The 18,604-nt window shown below is 38.9% G+C and overlaps 1 protein-coding gene across 2 annotated transcripts in view; it reads right to left on the reverse strand.

Moving 5' to 3' along the window:
* Positions 1 to 18,604, reverse strand: part of PDE1A (phosphodiesterase 1A) — a 141,928-nt gene that overhangs the window by 11,891 nt on the left and 111,433 nt on the right. For both annotated transcript variants that reach the window (XM_050976930.1, XM_018911593.3), the window contains 5 exons: positions 13,407 to 13,508; positions 13,167 to 13,287; positions 9,393 to 9,474; positions 8,006 to 8,126; positions 6,062 to 6,246 (listed from right to left, as the gene is read on the reverse strand). In XM_050976930.1, coding sequence (XP_050832887.1) covers positions 6,062 to 6,246; positions 8,006 to 8,126; positions 9,393 to 9,474; positions 13,167 to 13,287; positions 13,407 to 13,508 — 611 coding nt within the window. The remainder of the gene's footprint in view (positions 1 to 6,061; positions 6,247 to 8,005; positions 8,127 to 9,392; positions 9,475 to 13,166; positions 13,288 to 13,406; positions 13,509 to 18,604) is intronic.

Here is an 18,604-nt window from a genome sequence, read left to right on the forward strand (position 1 = left end):
GCAAGCAGGACATCTCAAACCAGCTAATGGCAGTGACTGTAAATCCCAGTAAAAGATACATCTGCTCAATCACACTGCTCTTGGCTGTGTTGAAAATAAGCTGCAATTCTTAACCCTTGTGGAAAGACACGATGACATGAGAGTTTTAGCAATTAGGAAACTACTGAATTAGAGAGGAAAGCTGTTAATCTTCACTAAGAATTAAATTATTTGAGGACTCTGCAATGAAGAATGCTGCTGGATGTTATGGAATCTCTGTGTATATTATGACAAACTTCCATTTCTAGGTTTGCCTCCTTTTTTTTACAGTAAAATAAAATTCCAGAAAGCAGTGACAAAACACCAAAACCAGGACAACATGGGAAGGAAATGTACCTTTCTAGGAGACATGTTCTCATATCAGCCATTTTAAAGAGAAAATTAAGAGACCAGGACAGAGCATCAAAATTCTGCAGAGAAGGAGAAGACTGATCCTGATGTCTCTGGAACTACCAAGTAAGTTTACAGAGGTGTCCAAAAGTTCCCAAAGAACCATGATTATCCCCAACCAACCTGCCATTTTCTAACCCAAGAAAATATTGCAGTAATGCACAGAGTTATTTAGGTACTGATTCCTTCCCCTTTCTACTCATCACACAAATTTCATCACAGTTACAGGAGTATATAAAACCACTGCAAACCATGTAATCCAGTGGCACTGAATGTTATAGCATTATGTCATATAGAAAAAGTAGCAAAGACTAAATTAGCTAATTAAATTAAATTAGCTAATTTTTCACTAAAGGACTTGGTCAAAAAGTATTTGTGAGTTTATGGTTTCCTAGAGTGGCTACCTCCACCTTCTATTTCTCTTTTGCTGTTTAGCTGTAAGCACAGGAGATTGAATGCTGGAATTTTGGGGACAGGAAGTGGAAAGGACATGCAGCTGTGACCCTGCTAGAGGGAAAAGGTGCTTTAAGTGATGCAGGCTGCCATGTGCAGAGACAGGCCAGCTCTCTGATGTGCACTCCAGAGAGATATAAAACAGGTTCCATTATTAGGTCAGTTACCATTCCTTTGGCTGTGATTTACCAGGTATTGCCAACACCAACCATTTCTTCCTACTCTTAGCTCAACCCACTCCTTGCACTTACTCAGACCATGCTGAAAAATTCTTCTTCTCCCACTTAACACGTTTCTGAATTAGTTCAGAAACTGTTTATGACCTAAGCCTTTTAGCACTGCAATTAAAATCACTGTCACTGATACTAGATGGGACTCCTTTAGCCTCCTGAATTGATTAGTTTCCAACAGAATAAAACCGTCCATTAGGGTAGATTTCATGTGCCAAACTGTCAGTCAGTTTCTGTGGCTGTCACACACATCCTCCCACGGCCCGCCCTTCCTAGCGGCTGCTCAGTCACATTAACATGCTATCAGATCATCACCCTCAGATTTTCACATTTCAGCAGCTGCTACTCTCTTCTTGTTAGTGAGTCTGCAGAGAAAATCTTTCAGACAAAATGGAACTGAGCCCTGTGGTTATTGTGACTGGAAGGATGCAGAACTGAGAGTGCCCGAGGGGAGCCTGCAGGTACCATGCACAGGGCTTTCAGAAGAAACATTTGTTAGTAAAAAATTGCTGTCCATGGGGGGAAAAAAAAAAGCTGATCTCTACTCCGAAGATGCAATAGCTGTTATTTTGTCACATTATTAGCATCAAAATTAGGCAGAGGCCAGTGTGAGAGACTCGTTTAGCCTCAGATATTTTTCATCCCACCTTGATGAGGTCGGTCATGCCAGGCATACACCTTCAAGCCATGCAGCCCAGTGCACTGCCAGAAGTGGGGAGGACATTTGTCACTGAAGGCTTTCCACACAGAAAATGCAAACTCGGGTCCTGTAACACTGAATTCTCTAGAAGAGTTACATAAGCAGAAGAGGAAAACAGTAAGTTTGTAATACAACTGCTGCTGTGTTATCCTCAAGATGGGCCTGTTTGATTGGCAGTTCTGGTGTGCTGTTCTGCAGACCCTTGTGCTGTCACACGACCTCAGGTGAGTGTCCCGAGCTGCCTGTGCCTCTTTTCATCATAAACAGAAATTAATGATGTTTTTTTATCCCTGTAACTTTATTTACAATGATAACTACTGAAGAGATTAAAGCACGTAAATTAGCAAGCATGATTATTAGTCCATACCCTTACATTCTGTTAAGAGTATCTGAGTTTGCCAAGCACAGACCAACTTTATTAGTAAATCTTTGGAACATTTTTATAGAACAAACTAAGCATGAATAAAGGAATAAACACTGTTTGTTTGAAATATTAAATAATTGTTTTACAATCACGTTCTAAGAAGGGCACTGTGTAGGATCTTACATAGTAGTTAAATCTCTCCTGATCAGTTTTGTGCTTCTTACAGCTTTCTCAGTAGGTCAATAACTTTCAGGCTTAAAATACACCTAGAACACATTCTGTAATGAAAGAACCTCTCAGATACATCTGAGCACATTTGTTGTCCATTTGCTACAATACAATAATTGCAAACAGCAGCAGCCATCAACAATGTGTGTCGAAAGAAGCTCGGGATGGAACAGTATCCCCATCACTGCCTTGAGTTGAACAGATTATCTGGTGATTGGGGCTTGGAATATTAATTAAACATCAAGGCTTTCAAATTAGAATCCCAGATGTTTGATCATTATGGAAATTCCCTGCTAACAGCACTCCCTGAAAGGCCTGAGAAACATTCCTCTGATTCTCCAGTGGTGAAAGGTTGCAGACCCTTAGGCTACAGAGCACTGAGCTCCCCTTCATCAATTACACAAGACATGGCCTTTTTAGCAAAGTGGAGCCATCCCATTCACTGAGCCTTGAGTAAAGGAGGTTTTCAAACAGCTGCCTAGGTAGAAAGAGCTTCCCTTACTAACAGAGGCCTTTCCAAAAAGCACACTACTCCTGGCACAAGCTGCTTGCTCTGAATCAAGCCTCAACAGCAACTGTCTTTTCAGGGAGAGGCAGTGCCAGCATCTTCAGGACAGCTTCCCTGTCCACAACACTGCCACTGAGAATTAGTCTTTTCCTCTGGACTGCCTGGCACAGGAGTCAGACCATCTCCTCTGGCTCTTGCCGAGGGGCCCTTGCTCCAGCTGAACTCCTCCCACCGGTGCTACACGTGTAACCTTATCCTGGAAAAGCTGGCATGAGTTCAGGTCATCCTCAGGAAATTCTATGGAATGTTGCTAGCTTCCTTTCTGTACTCCTTGGGCATCTGTGCCACTACACTTTATGGAGGGAACTTCTCCTGAGCCTGTGAACTAAACTGGGAACAATATCTGCTGTTTGACAAGAATGCAGATGGCTCCTTTAACAGCACAAGCTCTGTTTGTCATAGTCAGCTCAGGAAGTGTGTTTGAAGATCTGCACTGAGAGCCAGCCTGTTTACTACCACATCATGATCCTCATTCATGTGTCCTCCTCAGGGCATCCAGCAATTTGTGACTTGTCATAAATTATCTAGCTAGGAACAATGACAGCACTACTTTCACCTGGCAGTGATTTTGCTCTGACATCTCTTCTTTCAGTGCATGCTCCTCCTAACATATGAATAAAACACAACTTCATACCCATGCCCAAAGCTGCCTAAAGATTCTTCATCAAGCATGGAGTCAGAGAAGGTAGCATGAGATCTAGGCAAGATGAGACTAATCATCTGAAGTTCAAGGGCTCAGGTTATTGACTTACAAGCTTAGTCAAACTTGGTTAATCCGAAAATAATTTAAAGGGAAGGGGGATGTATTGCAATATTTTTCGTTGTTACTAGATGTTCATTTTGCACAGCCTGATTAGGGATTTTCAGCCTTTGCAGGGCACAGCTTCAGAGCAGATATATAAAGCAATTGTTACTCAACAAAAAACTCTCCCACAGCAGTCCTCAGGGCTGACGTAGGGACTGTGGATGCAGACATTCCATTCCAAAGGAATGGAAAATAGAACTTCCACAAAACCCATATAACCCACCACACAGCTGTTAATTAATAAAAACACCTCCCTATCTGTTTACTAACAAAATATAAGTGTGGACTCAAAAGCATTTGCATTATTCACAAGTTTTCCTCTACAGGCTTAACTGGCACCCTGAAGGTCTCCATGCCATGCTCCAGTCAACTGCAGATGCTGCTGCAAGCAGCCTCTTTGTGGCAGCAGATTTCTATAAACCTTTTCCTCACAGAGTAGCCCAAAAAACAGATTCAGCCACAATCATACAGACAATATTGTTCATCAGGCACTGACCCCAACACCAGCTATTTTCACTTGCCCATCAGCTTCCCTAATGTATGTTTTACTGCAATTCCATAATTCTGTTCAGGAAGTACTTAGACATGCTTCATTACTCAAGCTGATGGAAGAAAAGGGGGTTAGGACAATCACAACCTCAACAAAATCCATCAAGCCTTGGACATTAACATCTCTGGTTGTCTGAGTGCAAAGCATGCCCAAAGTTTCCTGGATTTTACTGGGCCTCACATTGATATAGACTGCAACCTTACCCAAATTTTTAAATCTCTTGCTGCAAGTAGCTTTGTGTTTTCAATGCCTGTCAACAGTCCAGTCAAACTGGGCTAAATATATCATTAATTGATAGAGCACAACAAAGCCCTGGGGATGAAGTGGAAGCAGTGCCCTTGGACAGCACTGTACCCCTCCAGAACTGCATCCCAAAAAGTGATGCACCAGAATCCAACTGGTTAGTGCTGTGTAACTGGAAATGGCAAACTTCCAGACAAGTTCTCCATCACTCCACACTGAAGGGCCTTTCATGTCACCAGCTGAGGGCTGCTTGATTTCTGCACTGTGGCTAAGAGGCCTTGGGCACTCTGATGGTCTTTTACTATTACTGACCACTGCAAATAAGAAGTTTTTTCCTTTGACCAGCCTTTATTAGTTGGGCAACACCAAAGGAAGCATTTGGTTATATAAAGGTCCTCAGGAAGAAGAGACAATATTAGTGGAATCCTCTGCTCAGATGGCCCTTCCACCTGACTCTTTCAACCCTTTGTCACAAAAGATGTGTGGAAGCTTGCTCTTAATATCCTCCTAATGAGAATTTTCATTTGCAATTTAGCACTAAATTGGATTTTATCACTGTTCAGCACTCTTTTTCTGTCTTGTCTGTCACCTCTTTGGGAAAAAAGGCATTGATTTGGATGATGGGATGAAAATAAAGCTGGCACTGGGTTCCAGGATATCATTCCCAGCTGTCAGTGTCAGGTCATGCACAGCAAGACCAGTCTCAGCAGTGAAATGCTATGCTGAAAAATTCCAGGTACTTCCTAGGAAATAACAGAGACTGTGGACACAATATTCCCAAATGGCATTCACTTAACCTAGACTGAAGCTATAAACTCTTCTAACAATTATCACTCAGGTGATTGAAAAACATTTCACTCAAGTAACTGTAACTTCAGGCAATTTTCAAGTATGGCTTATGAGCTGAGATACTCAGTGCAGCTTTGGCTTTGTCAACTATCTACTGGCAAATGAAGAGTCACTTCTGGCTTGCTTGGGCCTAATGCATGCAGTGATTGCCCAAATCTTTAGATCCACTGGGTCATTTAAATAATTGCCTACAGCATAATCCCAAAAAGCCTGCAATACAGAATTTTGTTATATACAGTGGGGAACAAATAGCATTTCTAATAGCAAAGTACAACTTTCAAATTTCTGAAGAAATGTGGCAGCACACACCACTTTGAATTGTTGATTTTGGCATTTAAAGCAGATGTCAGGAGCAGTTACAATTAGAAGTGCACATTTCTAAACCAGACCTCTGAAGATAAGCTGTGGAGCACAGAGCCTCATTGCACAGGCTATATGATTTATTCCCACCCCCCAACAACCTACACCTCTTTAAACCCCCTGGGAGAGCAAAACAGGAGCACCTAAAACAAACATTAAGACATAAAATTTATGAGTACAACACAACTATGCCTTTTTACAGGTTGATAGAAATTAAAAAATGAACGTAGGTGAGGTCTCAGGGAGTAACCTATAAAAACATTCTACCTTAACATGTCATACCTTCTGCTGCTAATTCTTTCCATCTTTCTTTGTTTGCTTGAATGATCTTCATCAAGTTGTCCTTGAAGGCCCTTAGGTCTACAGTTGCTAGAGAATTTTCTGTGTGAGTCCCTCCGTCACCTGTGCTTTTAAACCCAGGTCGTCTTTGTGCTTCAGCATTGCTTACTGCTCCCAAACTGTTTTGGCTGGACAAGAGAAAAAAAACCCAACAAATTACAAACACAGTCAGGCAATTTTAATAATACAAAACAGTTCATGTCAGTCAAGCTGCTTAGGAACTAACTTGAAAAAATAGTTTTTTATCAGAGTGTGCCTGAGATACAAGATGTCTTGCTGACCATTTTTTCAGGAAATTCTTGAAAAAAAAGTGACAACTGAAAATACATTGTTTGTAATCCAATTCTTAAAAGAATGTTTACACAGACATTTTGGAGCAGCTTCTTAGCTGTGTTTTTGCATGATGAATGGTATCTTTGGTTCTCACAGGAAAGACATCTCATCATCATTTTTTGACCCATTTAAAAAAAAAAAAAAAGGAAGACATGATATATTTGACAGGTAAGTTTTGCTTGAGCTGAAAATTCTCTTCAAGTTACAAAGTTTCAAGTATAGACAAAGAAAGATGTGGCTTTAAAATTCACTAAATAGAGACTGCAGCTACATCTACAGGTAAGTAGAAGTGAAATTGTCCATATATGTACATGGTGGAAAAGGTGGGGAAAAAAGAATGAATGCCCTTTTTTTCTTAGAATTAAAAAATAAGACCTATTTCCAACCTTGTGCAGGTGCTCATGTCTTAATAGGTTTGGTTCACTCAACTTTGCTGCATGGTTTCTCTCACTGGTTAATGTTAATAGACATACAAATGGGTTTCCATTAATCAGAAAAGAGTTGCAGTGAACATACCAACAAAAACTTCACAAGAAGAGTTAACTGTAATTTCCATGTGCTCCAGACATGTTGAATGGGATAGAATGGAAAGAAAAGGTCACAATTCTAGCGCTTTCCAGGCACCATCTCATGGTGTCCAGACAGTAGCCTGTGTGCAATTCTCTGGCTCAGACTTTTCTGTATCATGCTGCAGGCTCTCCACTCTCCTCAGAAGTGTGGCACTTGATTCCATACAAAGAAAAAATCCCTTTATCCTCCATCTCACATGAGGAAGTTTTGCTGGATCATAAGCCTTTTTTCATTTGCCACTCAGTCATGAACATCAACCAAACATGAAGCCTGAAGCTGCTAACCATTTCCAGCTGCTAATCACTCATTTGTGAAGGAGCATGTAAACAAATTTGTTATCACTAATACCTCAGTTTAGCACTGGTCCCCAAAACACTAAGAACACCATCATAAATACCTACTTCTAGTAACTACTACTGGCTTCTAGCAAGCAAAATATAGGAAGTGCTAGGTTCACTCTTTTGTTACTGAAATCTAACTAATGCCCATCAAATAAAAAATTGCCTTGCAGAATTATCACTTAGTAACCTCAGTGAAAGCTCAAATTACAGTTTTAAAATGAAACATAAATATGATAACAGAGGCAGTATTTGTAAAGGCAGTATCTGATTATTCAACAACGCTTTCAGCAAGAAGCCACTCAAATTACACTCAAATTACACTGTTGTAGCTACTTTGCCTTATAGGTACAGGAATTTCAATACCTATTGGAAAGATTATATCTAAAATGTAGAAATAAATTTCATGGTTTGTACGTGTTTATTCTGATCACTACTGGGATTTTGCCTTTTTTATATGTACAATGTTCAGCCAATAGGGCAAAACAGCACCTTGCAAATACAAGGCAAACCCACAGGGTGGCAATACTGCACAGCTGTTTGTTCCCTCCCCAGCTTCAAACAACCGAGATCACTCTGAGAATCACATTATGATGATTACTCTGTGAGCTTGGGTTAGTTCAATAACAAAGCAGTGTACTCATACCTGGGGGTCCCAAATGCAGGACTTTCGGATTTTGTCGCTTCCTCTATAAGAGGCATAACAATTTTCTCCATTGAATCAGTAAGAAGAGAAAATGTTGGTTCTACTATGAAATCAATGAAGCCTAAAGAGGAAAAAGAGAGAAAATTAGGTTTATATTTCCACGAGTCTCAAATCTAAAAATGGATACTTGCTATTGGGCTGATTTTCTAACTGCAGTCCCAATTCAATGTACTAGACACTGCTAGTAAAATCTTGAAGAAAAAAGCACAATTGAACCAAAAAACGCCTGAAGCTGTATAGGTATAAGTAGATATTAATAATTATAGCTTTTCATTCTTTTTTCTTGTAAATTTTATGCACTGCTGAACACACCTACCATTTGAAATGAGTATTAATTATTTAATTGAAGAGAAGCTACTTGTTGAGCCAGTGCTACAAGCCATGTTGTCTCTTTTACCATTTGGAGCTTTTTGCCAAGGAGTTAATATTTCAAATTGCTGTTTATTATTCTGTGGAGGTAAAGTGTTATTTCACAGTGTGTAGGAGGGTTCTGTCAAATCAGTGAAGAGAACAAGTAATATCCTTAGGAGACAGCATTCATCCCACAGTTCTGAGATGTCAGCTCTGAACAATGTCTTTTACATTCTAAAGTGCTCATCATGGTATGGAATGACACAGTGAGAGAATGAAGCATTATTCTCTACTGAGCACTTAACAGAAAAAAAACATGTTAAAACATGAGCTAGCAATGGATTTCCAGATGTCTTCCTGCTCTAACCATGCAACACAGTGTGAAGATGAGCAACAGGGAGTCAGTCTAGAATCCAGCTTCACTCCTGCAGTAGATATGATGCCTGAGCATATTGGCTTCAAGCTCCCAGTGAAATGGAATAAAGGATACAAAAAGTGACTGACCCAGGGAGGCTTGACCCTCTGTCATTTGACCCTGAGACACTGACAGGCTTACTTGCAGTCCAGAGGGCTGATTTATTAATTAGCTTAAGGTTGAGATGCATTTACAAACAGGTACTTTCAGATTATAATAGAGAGAGAGCTGTGAGTGCTTAAGCAAGAAATAAGCAGTTTGAGGACATGATTTGCCAGACTCTAAAATGTGTACAGTAGAAGCTGGGCTTATGTCCAGTATCTTGGTTAATCCCTCTCCTACCCCTCCCTCACATATGGTGAAATTACATCATGTTCTTTTGAGACCAGCACCATTCTGCTGTGAAAGCACAGGAGTTTGGTGAACAGATAGGTGCAAAGAAATACCTTCCATGTGATGGAATTTTGAACATTTAAAATTCAAAATGGGTAAATGAACTGTCCTTATAAATTTACATGCTCCTACACAGACAAAAAAAAAGAAAACACAGTTTGTCATTACCTATTTGAGACTGAGCTACCAAAGTGGACTTGCGGTCACAAAGTGGGGAAAACTGAAGACCTAAAGCAGCCTCCTTGTCTCCCTGTAAACAACAATGTTTAATATTATAAGCATATATTTGATGGAGGGACAGAAAGACAAAGGAATCTGAATATTCTTAGTATTTATTCAAGATCTCTTCATTAATTTATATTCCTAAAAAAAAACAAGTCAGAGACAAATCTTCAAATTTTGATTAAGTGTCTATATTCTGACTTATTTCTGGCAACTTTTATGCAAAGAAGCTTTCTGCAAGTTCTCCTCAGCAAGACATCTGCCACTGACATTTAAAATATATCAAGTCCTTGTATTCACAATTTAGTTCTGCTGATCCAGATGTAATGGGACTAGAGATACTTAGACATGTTTGTAATACTATGCCAAATGCTGAGTGTCTCCTTCTACTCCACTGGTTCATCCAGCATGTAAAAATCCTTCAGTGGATTTACTCATGTCAAGTGTACGAACCAACTTGAACTTGTTCTCACTAGCATGTCTCTCTGCTGCTGAAGCCACAAAAAACACAAATTAGTTTCATTACAAGGATGATTTGTACAACCTAGCTCTGAAATTCTTTCAGCACTTAGCAGATTAGAAGAGTCTTTTTTGTTGCAACAGTCTTAACAGGCAGGAGGCTGTATCTCCATTTTTAGCATGGTAGACCGACTGATTTGCAAAACCTCAAAAGAAAAGTCCTGTGGCCCAAAAAAAAAAAAACCAAAAACCCAACCAAATAACCCTGAAGAGACATGTTTCAAAGGAGGTTATGATTGGTGTTGCTGGACAAACCTAGCTGCCAGAAGCACTGACATTATAGATGTAGGAAAACCTAGCCTTGCAGGTCAAATAAACCTATATATTTGTCATGGAGAGTGCTGTTGGATGATCATTCAGTGGGGAGCACTGCATGAACATACCATTCTCCCAAGGAAAACTGTGAAAACATAAACTGATGGATGAAGGGGGCAGTGTTAACCTTCCTTAGTCTTTTTATCATGTATCACTGAAGTATATTTGGGAAAGGTTCAGAACCATAAAAGCAGGAAAACCAGTCCAGCCACAGAAACAGATGCAACTCACAGATTGCATTTCATGTGAAAGTGGAGAGCTTTATCACTAAGGCCATTAAATTTTATACTGAAGTGTTAATAGTTTGAACTCAGAGCATGGAAGAGCACATGAGCACTTGCTACTAGGAGCAGTGGGAGTGGCATCTCCATGTCAATCCAGGGGCCAGATTGTAATTTCATATAAACCGGGGTATTTCTAACTACCCCATTGGATTTTTTTTGTTGTTTTCAAGTAGCTCTTTACCCCAGTTATGAATTACTTTGCAATCAACATAATATTAATTAATACTTAAGTGTCATTTAAATCTAAGACTACTGTAAATTGTAATAATGGACACAGAACTAATATTTAAATCAGTTAGAACTTTATGAGTTCTAAAAACAAGATACAAATCAAACAATAAAAAAAAATACTTTGTCCAAGCCATGGACTCACTTTTTAACTCTCTTTGAATGTCTCTGGATCTAATCAGACTGAGAGTAGAGTGCTATAGGCACTGTGGTACTTCTTTGAGCTACTGGAACTATGTATTTCTTTACTTTTAAGGATTTGACATGGGTGGCTGTATCTCTATTTTTAACAAGTAACTCAGATTTTCCCTGGGATTGCAATATACTTTCTGTAGCTGTTGCTATTTAGCTTAAAGTGTTATTGGGCTTTTTTTTCCTGAAGTTAACACTGGCTCATATTTTAAACATTAGTTGAAGTTTTTGTCAAGGTGAATGTTCACTTTCTGCTGGTGCTTTACTACTCTGAAAGCTGCCTGTGAAAGCATTGGATTTGCTTCAGCTTCTTTCAGAATCTACTGCTTTTCCCATAAGGCACAGAAGTAGTTGAATCTTTAAAGAAAAGAAGAGGAGGAATTAAAGAGGTTTCATATACATTTGGGCTACTTCATCTTGGTTGTCATGGATTTGGAAGTCCCAGAGATTTCTATCACACAGGCTCAGATCAACAGACCAGAGGATGCAGAGGGTGCACAACAAGCCAGTGCATGCAGGAAGTAGGAGACCTACTGTGTCTGCACTGCTCACTGCATTTTTATATGTGCTGACACTTCATCACACCTTAAAAGTGCTGGAACTACTCCACACACATTTTCCTTAGCAGTGCATGGAAAGAATTCTGTTTCTGATACACTCCCCTGCATCCTGGAAGACTTTGGTATTTTACACTGCTGAGTTGCATACACACATTCCTTTTTACTTGCTATGGTTAAATGCCTTCTTGAGTTCTTGAGCAGCTTCTTTGGGATCCAATTACTTCTTCTAATGGATGGATAAAGGAATAACTAAAGCATTAGCTGGTCCTGTGCATTCAGTGACCAGTGTTAGCTGCTAATGCTACCTCCACTTGGCTGGACACATTGCCTCACTGTCCCAAGGGCCCTGCCTGGTCTGCCTATCTGTGTTTTAAATGTTATTGCAGTTGGTCATTTTGCAACCTTTATCTCGGGCAATCTGCTCCTCCTTTTTGCTCTCAAGTTCAAAATCCTCAAAATTTCCCTTGACAGAGGCAGACACAAACTCATGACTGCTCATTATTTCCATAAAACTCTATCCATTCATTATTTATATTAAGGCACCAGCTCTCCAGTCTGCCTCCCCAGTGCAAAGTCTAGAGTGCCTGATGCCCCCCTGTGAGAATTCATATGAAGAATCTCCAGGACCTGAGTAGGAACCTTATATGGCAGATGGGTCTAACAACTGCATGGTTTAACACTCTTTTTTATTCTCTGGTCCCTTTTTCCAGTGTGACCCTTCTGATTTGAAAATGTCAACATAGAGAAAAATTAAGACAATCAAGCTGAGCAAGGCATAGAGTGTTCTCTGATGTAAAATCTGTGCATAACTCTAGAAATTGTCATACCTAAACTGGACTTTGATTATCAATTTTACTTCAGTAACTGTTATGCTGACAATGTGCACGGTCACGAATATTGATTACAGTGAGAGTATTTTCCCTCTGGAGAAAGGGCTTTTTCCTTTACCTGCTGAGATGAGCCAAAAAATGACAGCAGTGACACCAATATCTCATGTTTTTTCTCTTGGAATTCAGTACCTTACAGAAATAAAAAGGCTTTTACAATGGTGTGTCTTCAATTTTGATTTAGGGTCACAGCATTAACAGGATGGTACTGTCTAATCTCTGGCTTTGGATCAGGCTGCTCTGATAGCAACACCTTCAGATCTCTATGGCATATGCATGGCAAATACTAGCAAGGAAAAATAATAGAAGGGCTTTTTGAAATGTGGAATGGAGACAACTTTTTGCCTTCTCTGCTGAACATGAATTCTTCCTATTTTCTCTCATCCTACCCTTCTGGTGGTTCTTTATAATTCAAAGCATATATAAATCTCTGTCTACAGAATGAAAACAGCTTGACAAGTTATATTATAATTGAAAGAGAAAAAAAAACTCTGCAACACTCAGAATACTGATATCAGCTGAAACAGATAGAGAACTATAACCATTTTGTCTTATTCACACACATAAAAGTTGACTCAATGTCAGTGGTAAGTATGAAGAATAAAGAATAAATACTACTGACTATGCCTGTCAATCACGACCAACAGCAACCTTGCTGGCAGACTTGAGAAAATGTTCAATCGTGTAACCATTGCCTCTTGAACTAGATTTATTAAAGGATTTTAAAAATGGCACCTGTCGAAAAAATTCTTCCATCAGGGCCATGGTCCACCGGTAGTGCAGCTCCCAGGATTTTGCTGGATGGCTTATGTCTGCTGCATGTAGAATCAAAGACATGGCTTTGGCTTTGTCTACCCTGTCAATTCAAGGACATGCTCCAATTATCTCAAAACAAAAGCAACTATTTCAATTCTTTTCTTGAATATGAGCTCATTGAAAGGCTAGAGATAATGAAGAGAAAGGAAAACAACCTACCCCTGTGCCTGCTGCAGAGTGTGTCTCATTGTTTTGATTTGCTGGAAATGACCCGACATGTCTGTAGACAAGACCATCTCAATGACCAAGCTACGCAACTCCCTAAGAACAATTAAAAGCAAAATAATGACTGATTAAAATTCATTTATTCTATGTATGGTACATTTGTTCAAGCGGTATTTGTTAATTTGTAACTTTCAAAACAACATCATGGGTTTTATTATGTTTTAAAAAGCTTTTAAATAAATTATTAACAACTTGAATATTGTATCCTGAAGGGATTCTGTGAAAGCAATGTACCTCAGAAAATGTACTCTGCAGCCATTATTTCAGAGTCACACTATTTTGTAAATCCTATTTCCTAGCGCATAAACTAATATTACAAGCAGTTCTCTCACCAATTATAAGTCATTCCTTATTTTTTCCAGCAGTAGAGTATTCAAAAAACAAGTTGTTCTCTGGGCTTACCACCACACAACAGGATACATTTTTACTGCCCTGATATGAGTGAAGAGTGTGCATAACACTAAGCCTAGGAAGAAGGCTGTGGAAACACTCAGAAGAGCAAGAGGTATTACATCTGAAATACTATCAACATTACACCAATATAAGATTATCATGACAAACTACCTTTCATTCCAAAAGTATTGTAATACCTATTTAATGAATCAGAACGAGTTTGGGATTAATAATTTATCTCTGCCTTGGTATTATGATCAGAGATGTTGGCTTGTCCAGCTTTCTATTAAATCCATAGGAAACTAATAAAACATGAATCATGTAAGAAACTTTATTCTGATTGTAAATAGGAAATTTAATTAATTTTGTCAACAATAATTATTGACTTAGAAAATTCTGTCTCCTTGATGTAGAAGGATCATATACAGACCATGTAGGAGTCCAGTGGGTCTTTATTTATATGCTTTTTAAATGGCCTAGGAGGACAAGTGGTGCTTACATGTCTATGGGGAATTTATCACATTAAACCTTTCATTATGTACCATATATCTTCATGAGCACATCCTCATTCTTAAAGATGTCAAAGTATCAAATAAAACAGTAAAATTCTACTTTAGTCATTCTCACTGATCTTTCATAAGGCGTTCATATGTTTGACTTTAGTAAATAAAATACATGCAGGTTTTTTCAAAGGACTGTGCTTTAAAGAGGTAATTTGCAGTTTTTTTAGGGCTATTAGAATGCTTTGTTATAAAGACTATCAAGACTTCTTTAGATCCAAATTAGTCACATATTTAGGCAGACATTTGTTGCTGATTTTTATGTATATATTCCTGACATGCTTTAATGTAACTGGATAAAGACTCAATGCTCTCCTTCTACTCAATAATATGCAGCCATAGCAACTTGTGTTTAGAAAATGCCTTACCTTATCTGACCTCATAATAAGATACTAATTATTTTGCATCCCAACTGTTCCTCCTCCACATTGCTTTGAAAGTGCACCCTTCAAAAACAGTCAAAACCATTAAAGAAAAAAAAGCAAAACGAAAAAACCCCAACAAAACAAAACAAAAAACCCAGCTAACACTACAAGAGAAATGAGGGCTCTGCATTGTTAAACCCTGTGGTTTTTAAAACTGAGATAATTATCACTTCTCCTTTCCATGGGAGATTTTCTTAAGAACATTCATTGTCTGAACTTTTCAGAGTAATCAGAAATAAGTTCACCCTTATTCACAAGATACCTCACCCCTAATACGCAAGACACACACAGAAACAAAACCACACCTTCAGTTTATTCATATTGTGATGGCAGGAAGAAAAAAACCCTAATTCTTACCTACAACATCTGAATAAGGATCAAACAGTACAGCACTGTCCTGTCACACACTCCTGAAGGACACTAAAAATCTGCTTAACAGCGAAAGAGAGATTCCTGCAGTTGTTAACTGCTGCCTGTGCCCATATCCACCACAATCAGAAGATAGAAAATTGAAACCTGATGGGGAAATGGTAGGCAAAGCTCTACTGGAGCTACAAATGCTTCATCTGCTATCATTGCACACAAGGTTGATCTTGGACTGATCCCGTTACCAAATTGCTTCCCAGGGAAAAAAGACTGTCTCAACTTCCACATCACAAGACCTCAGCTGGTGTCATAGGTCACTCCTGGACAGAAATCTCTCCCAGTCCTCATGAGACAGTCCCCAAGTACAAGCCTCAGGTTCATACAGGTACCTGCTACCACCCAAAAAGACACATAGATGTTGTCATACTTGAAGGGAAGTGGTAACAATACTCATGGACAGCACATGGCAATCTTTCAGGCCCAATATCAGAACTGGGTTTGAGCCTACCACCTCCACTTAAGTAAATTGTCATGTTCTATGCTGGCATCCTTTCTCAACCCTCCCCCAGCCACAAGTCCTACAGACAGGATACTGTAAAAAACATAGGGCAATCTGCTCTATGTCACATAGATGCAAGACTGAGTGAAAAAAAATTACATGAACGATGCTGTAATAAAGAGACAAGGAGTGACCCATGAATTTCTTGAAAAAGTAGTTAGCCAAGAAATAGAAACTAGCTTTACCTGGATTTGCCCATGACAAAGATATCTAGTCAGCTGAAAACTAGTCAAAAAATGCAGGAACAGACTAGGATGAGCAAAAGCAAGGTGAGAACTGAAGACATAAGCCTCACCTTCAAGTTACAGGAATCCTTAGACAGAAAAAATGTCAAGGGACTTTGTGAAAGAATGCTGTTCATTCTGCATTATGCATAACACATGCTGTTTTCTTTCTTTTTTGGATAATCAGGCAATATATCACAGTATGCCTTATGACTGGGGTGGATTGAGACATTAATACTGCCCCACCACCTACAATGCCATTATGCTTGGGGTGCTGAAACACTGGGAACCTGCTAAATCAAAGGAGAAAGGGGGACAAACAAGGATCCCTCTTTAGTTATTTAAGGGCACTTAGTGAAAGAAACAAAACAATTATCAAAGACTGGAACAAATTTTCAGAGTCAAGAAAGGACTGAAAAATTGCTATGAATGTCACATGCATTATCCACAAAGGACATCATCCTCAGAATGTTGGCAGTGTTCCCCAGCTCAGACTACAAGTCTAAGTTTTAAACTTAATTGAAGCTGGCAGTTTATTAGCACATTTATCTTCTTAAAGTTAACATGTAGAAGAGAAAATTGAATACTATAAAGTAATTTCAGTCATTTTGCTTCATTTTGCTAGAATAATTAGCAGAACCTCAGTTTAAATAGTCAGCAGTGTTAAATTTTTGAAAAATGAAATTGCTGCAACTAAAGAAAATAGATGTGACAGAAGTAAAGAAATTAATCAGTGCCAGGAAGTACATTGAAAAGTTGAACAGATTATAATTCAATTTACTGCCAACTTGATTCAGTGCAACCCCTTCAAAACTGTTAGTTTAACAGCATGAATTTCAGTATAGATCCAAGAAACTCACTCCAGCAATAAGAAGAAAATTGTGTCTGCTAAGTGGCTACCAGATCCATCACTGGGCCAATGAAATGACAGGGTAACAGGAATTTCTGGATATTAGAAATGAGTACCAGGAATCTGTCATTTCCATGACTGACCTTCTAAATTGAAGTATCACACTGCAACAGGTTGTGCAGGTTGGCACAGACAGGCACTTTGGGATTTACTGCTTGCTTCAAAGAACAGAGTGTAATTGCTGAGCTAAGTGACAAAATATGGAACTGAATGTCCTAGTTTAGATTCTTGAGCTTATTAGTCAATTCATACATTTCTTCTACATTTTACTGAATATACCCAAAAAGAGCTCATAAATTCTAATTTTCTCTGGTTCCCAAACCTCACCAGCTTCAAACTGGCTGCATAGAGTAGAATCTGTGTACTCTGTACAAACAAAATTTGCAAAACTAAAGTAAGATTTAGGAAAACATAATTGGGTTACAGAGGGAAGAGACTGAAAAGGAAGTGTAAGCAGAGCCAGTGATTGAGCAAGTTCCAAAAGAATGTGGCAGCTTATCACAGGTTAAAAAACCACGGAGAAATAAAATGCAACAAAAGTTGGACAAAATGGTCCTCAACTGAACTGGACAAAGAACTGTGGGAAAACCTGCTCAAACAAACCATGTAGAGAAGAGTGGGCTTCAGAAATGTGAAGAGAGCCTGTCACATTTCCCCCTTTCTTCTGTTTGCTGTCCAGTAGAGCAGTATATACGAACATCACAACCTGGAAATCACAGGTACTCCTTTCCTCTCACAAATATTTGTGTTTCACCTGAGTACTCCTTTCCTCATAACAGAAAGGTATGACTGGGATAGACTGCACTAGCTGGCAGCCAGGTTTCTATCAGCTGGAGCCACTCTGTGCTGCTGCAGGGATTCCCAGACCACTGATTTATGGTGGTCTCCAGTGATGAAGAAGCCAGGACTAGGGATGAACATAAGTGTTCATTAATAAATGAACATAAATGCACACCAACATAAATAATAATAATTAATCAATAATAATTAATTGAAACCCTGAAGGGCCAGCAGACTCACATTCAATAAATGCTTTATTTAGGGGTTTTCTCCTCATGTAAATAAGTAAAAACATGTAAATCTACCATGTAAAACCATCCATCTGTAAATACACACCTCAGCAAAATATGATCTGATGTTCACATATTCCTTCATAAATGTATAATTTGTGAAAATACAAATAAAGCAGAGTTTAGCTTTGTTATTTTTAGCGCCATTGAATAATATCTGTGTTTACAGAAACACAGAAGACACATATTTTAAATACAATATGTATCCATAATTGCTATACAAAGATAACATTTCCTTTTTAATAATGGAGACAGTCTTACTCTAACACTTGAATTTTAGCCCTACAGATCTTGTTATTTGTGATGTATTAATTATGATACTTATTCTTTCAGCTGGCCAAATTTTCTTCAGGAATTACACTAAAATTAAGAAGAAAAAGAAAAATGCTCTGCAGCACTTCTGGGCCTTTGTTATTTTTGGGCTTTGCACACAATTCATTTTTTAATGCTTAACCAAGACGTGACTGTGCTGAGATCCCAGGAGCAGCAGTGCTCAAGCTGGCAGCAGAGTGTGACTCTGCACTGTGATTGCAACCCACTGGTTATGCTGGACAAAGCACTGTGGTTTTCCTAAAGGGCTTTTTCACCTGAGACTCTGTCCCCACACTCTCCAGCACTGTGCCTC

Source organism: Serinus canaria, chromosome 7 (genome assembly GCF_022539315.1).
Source record: "Serinus canaria isolate serCan28SL12 chromosome 7, serCan2020, whole genome shotgun sequence".
NCBI lineage: Eukaryota > Metazoa > Chordata > Aves > Passeriformes > Fringillidae > Serinus > Serinus canaria.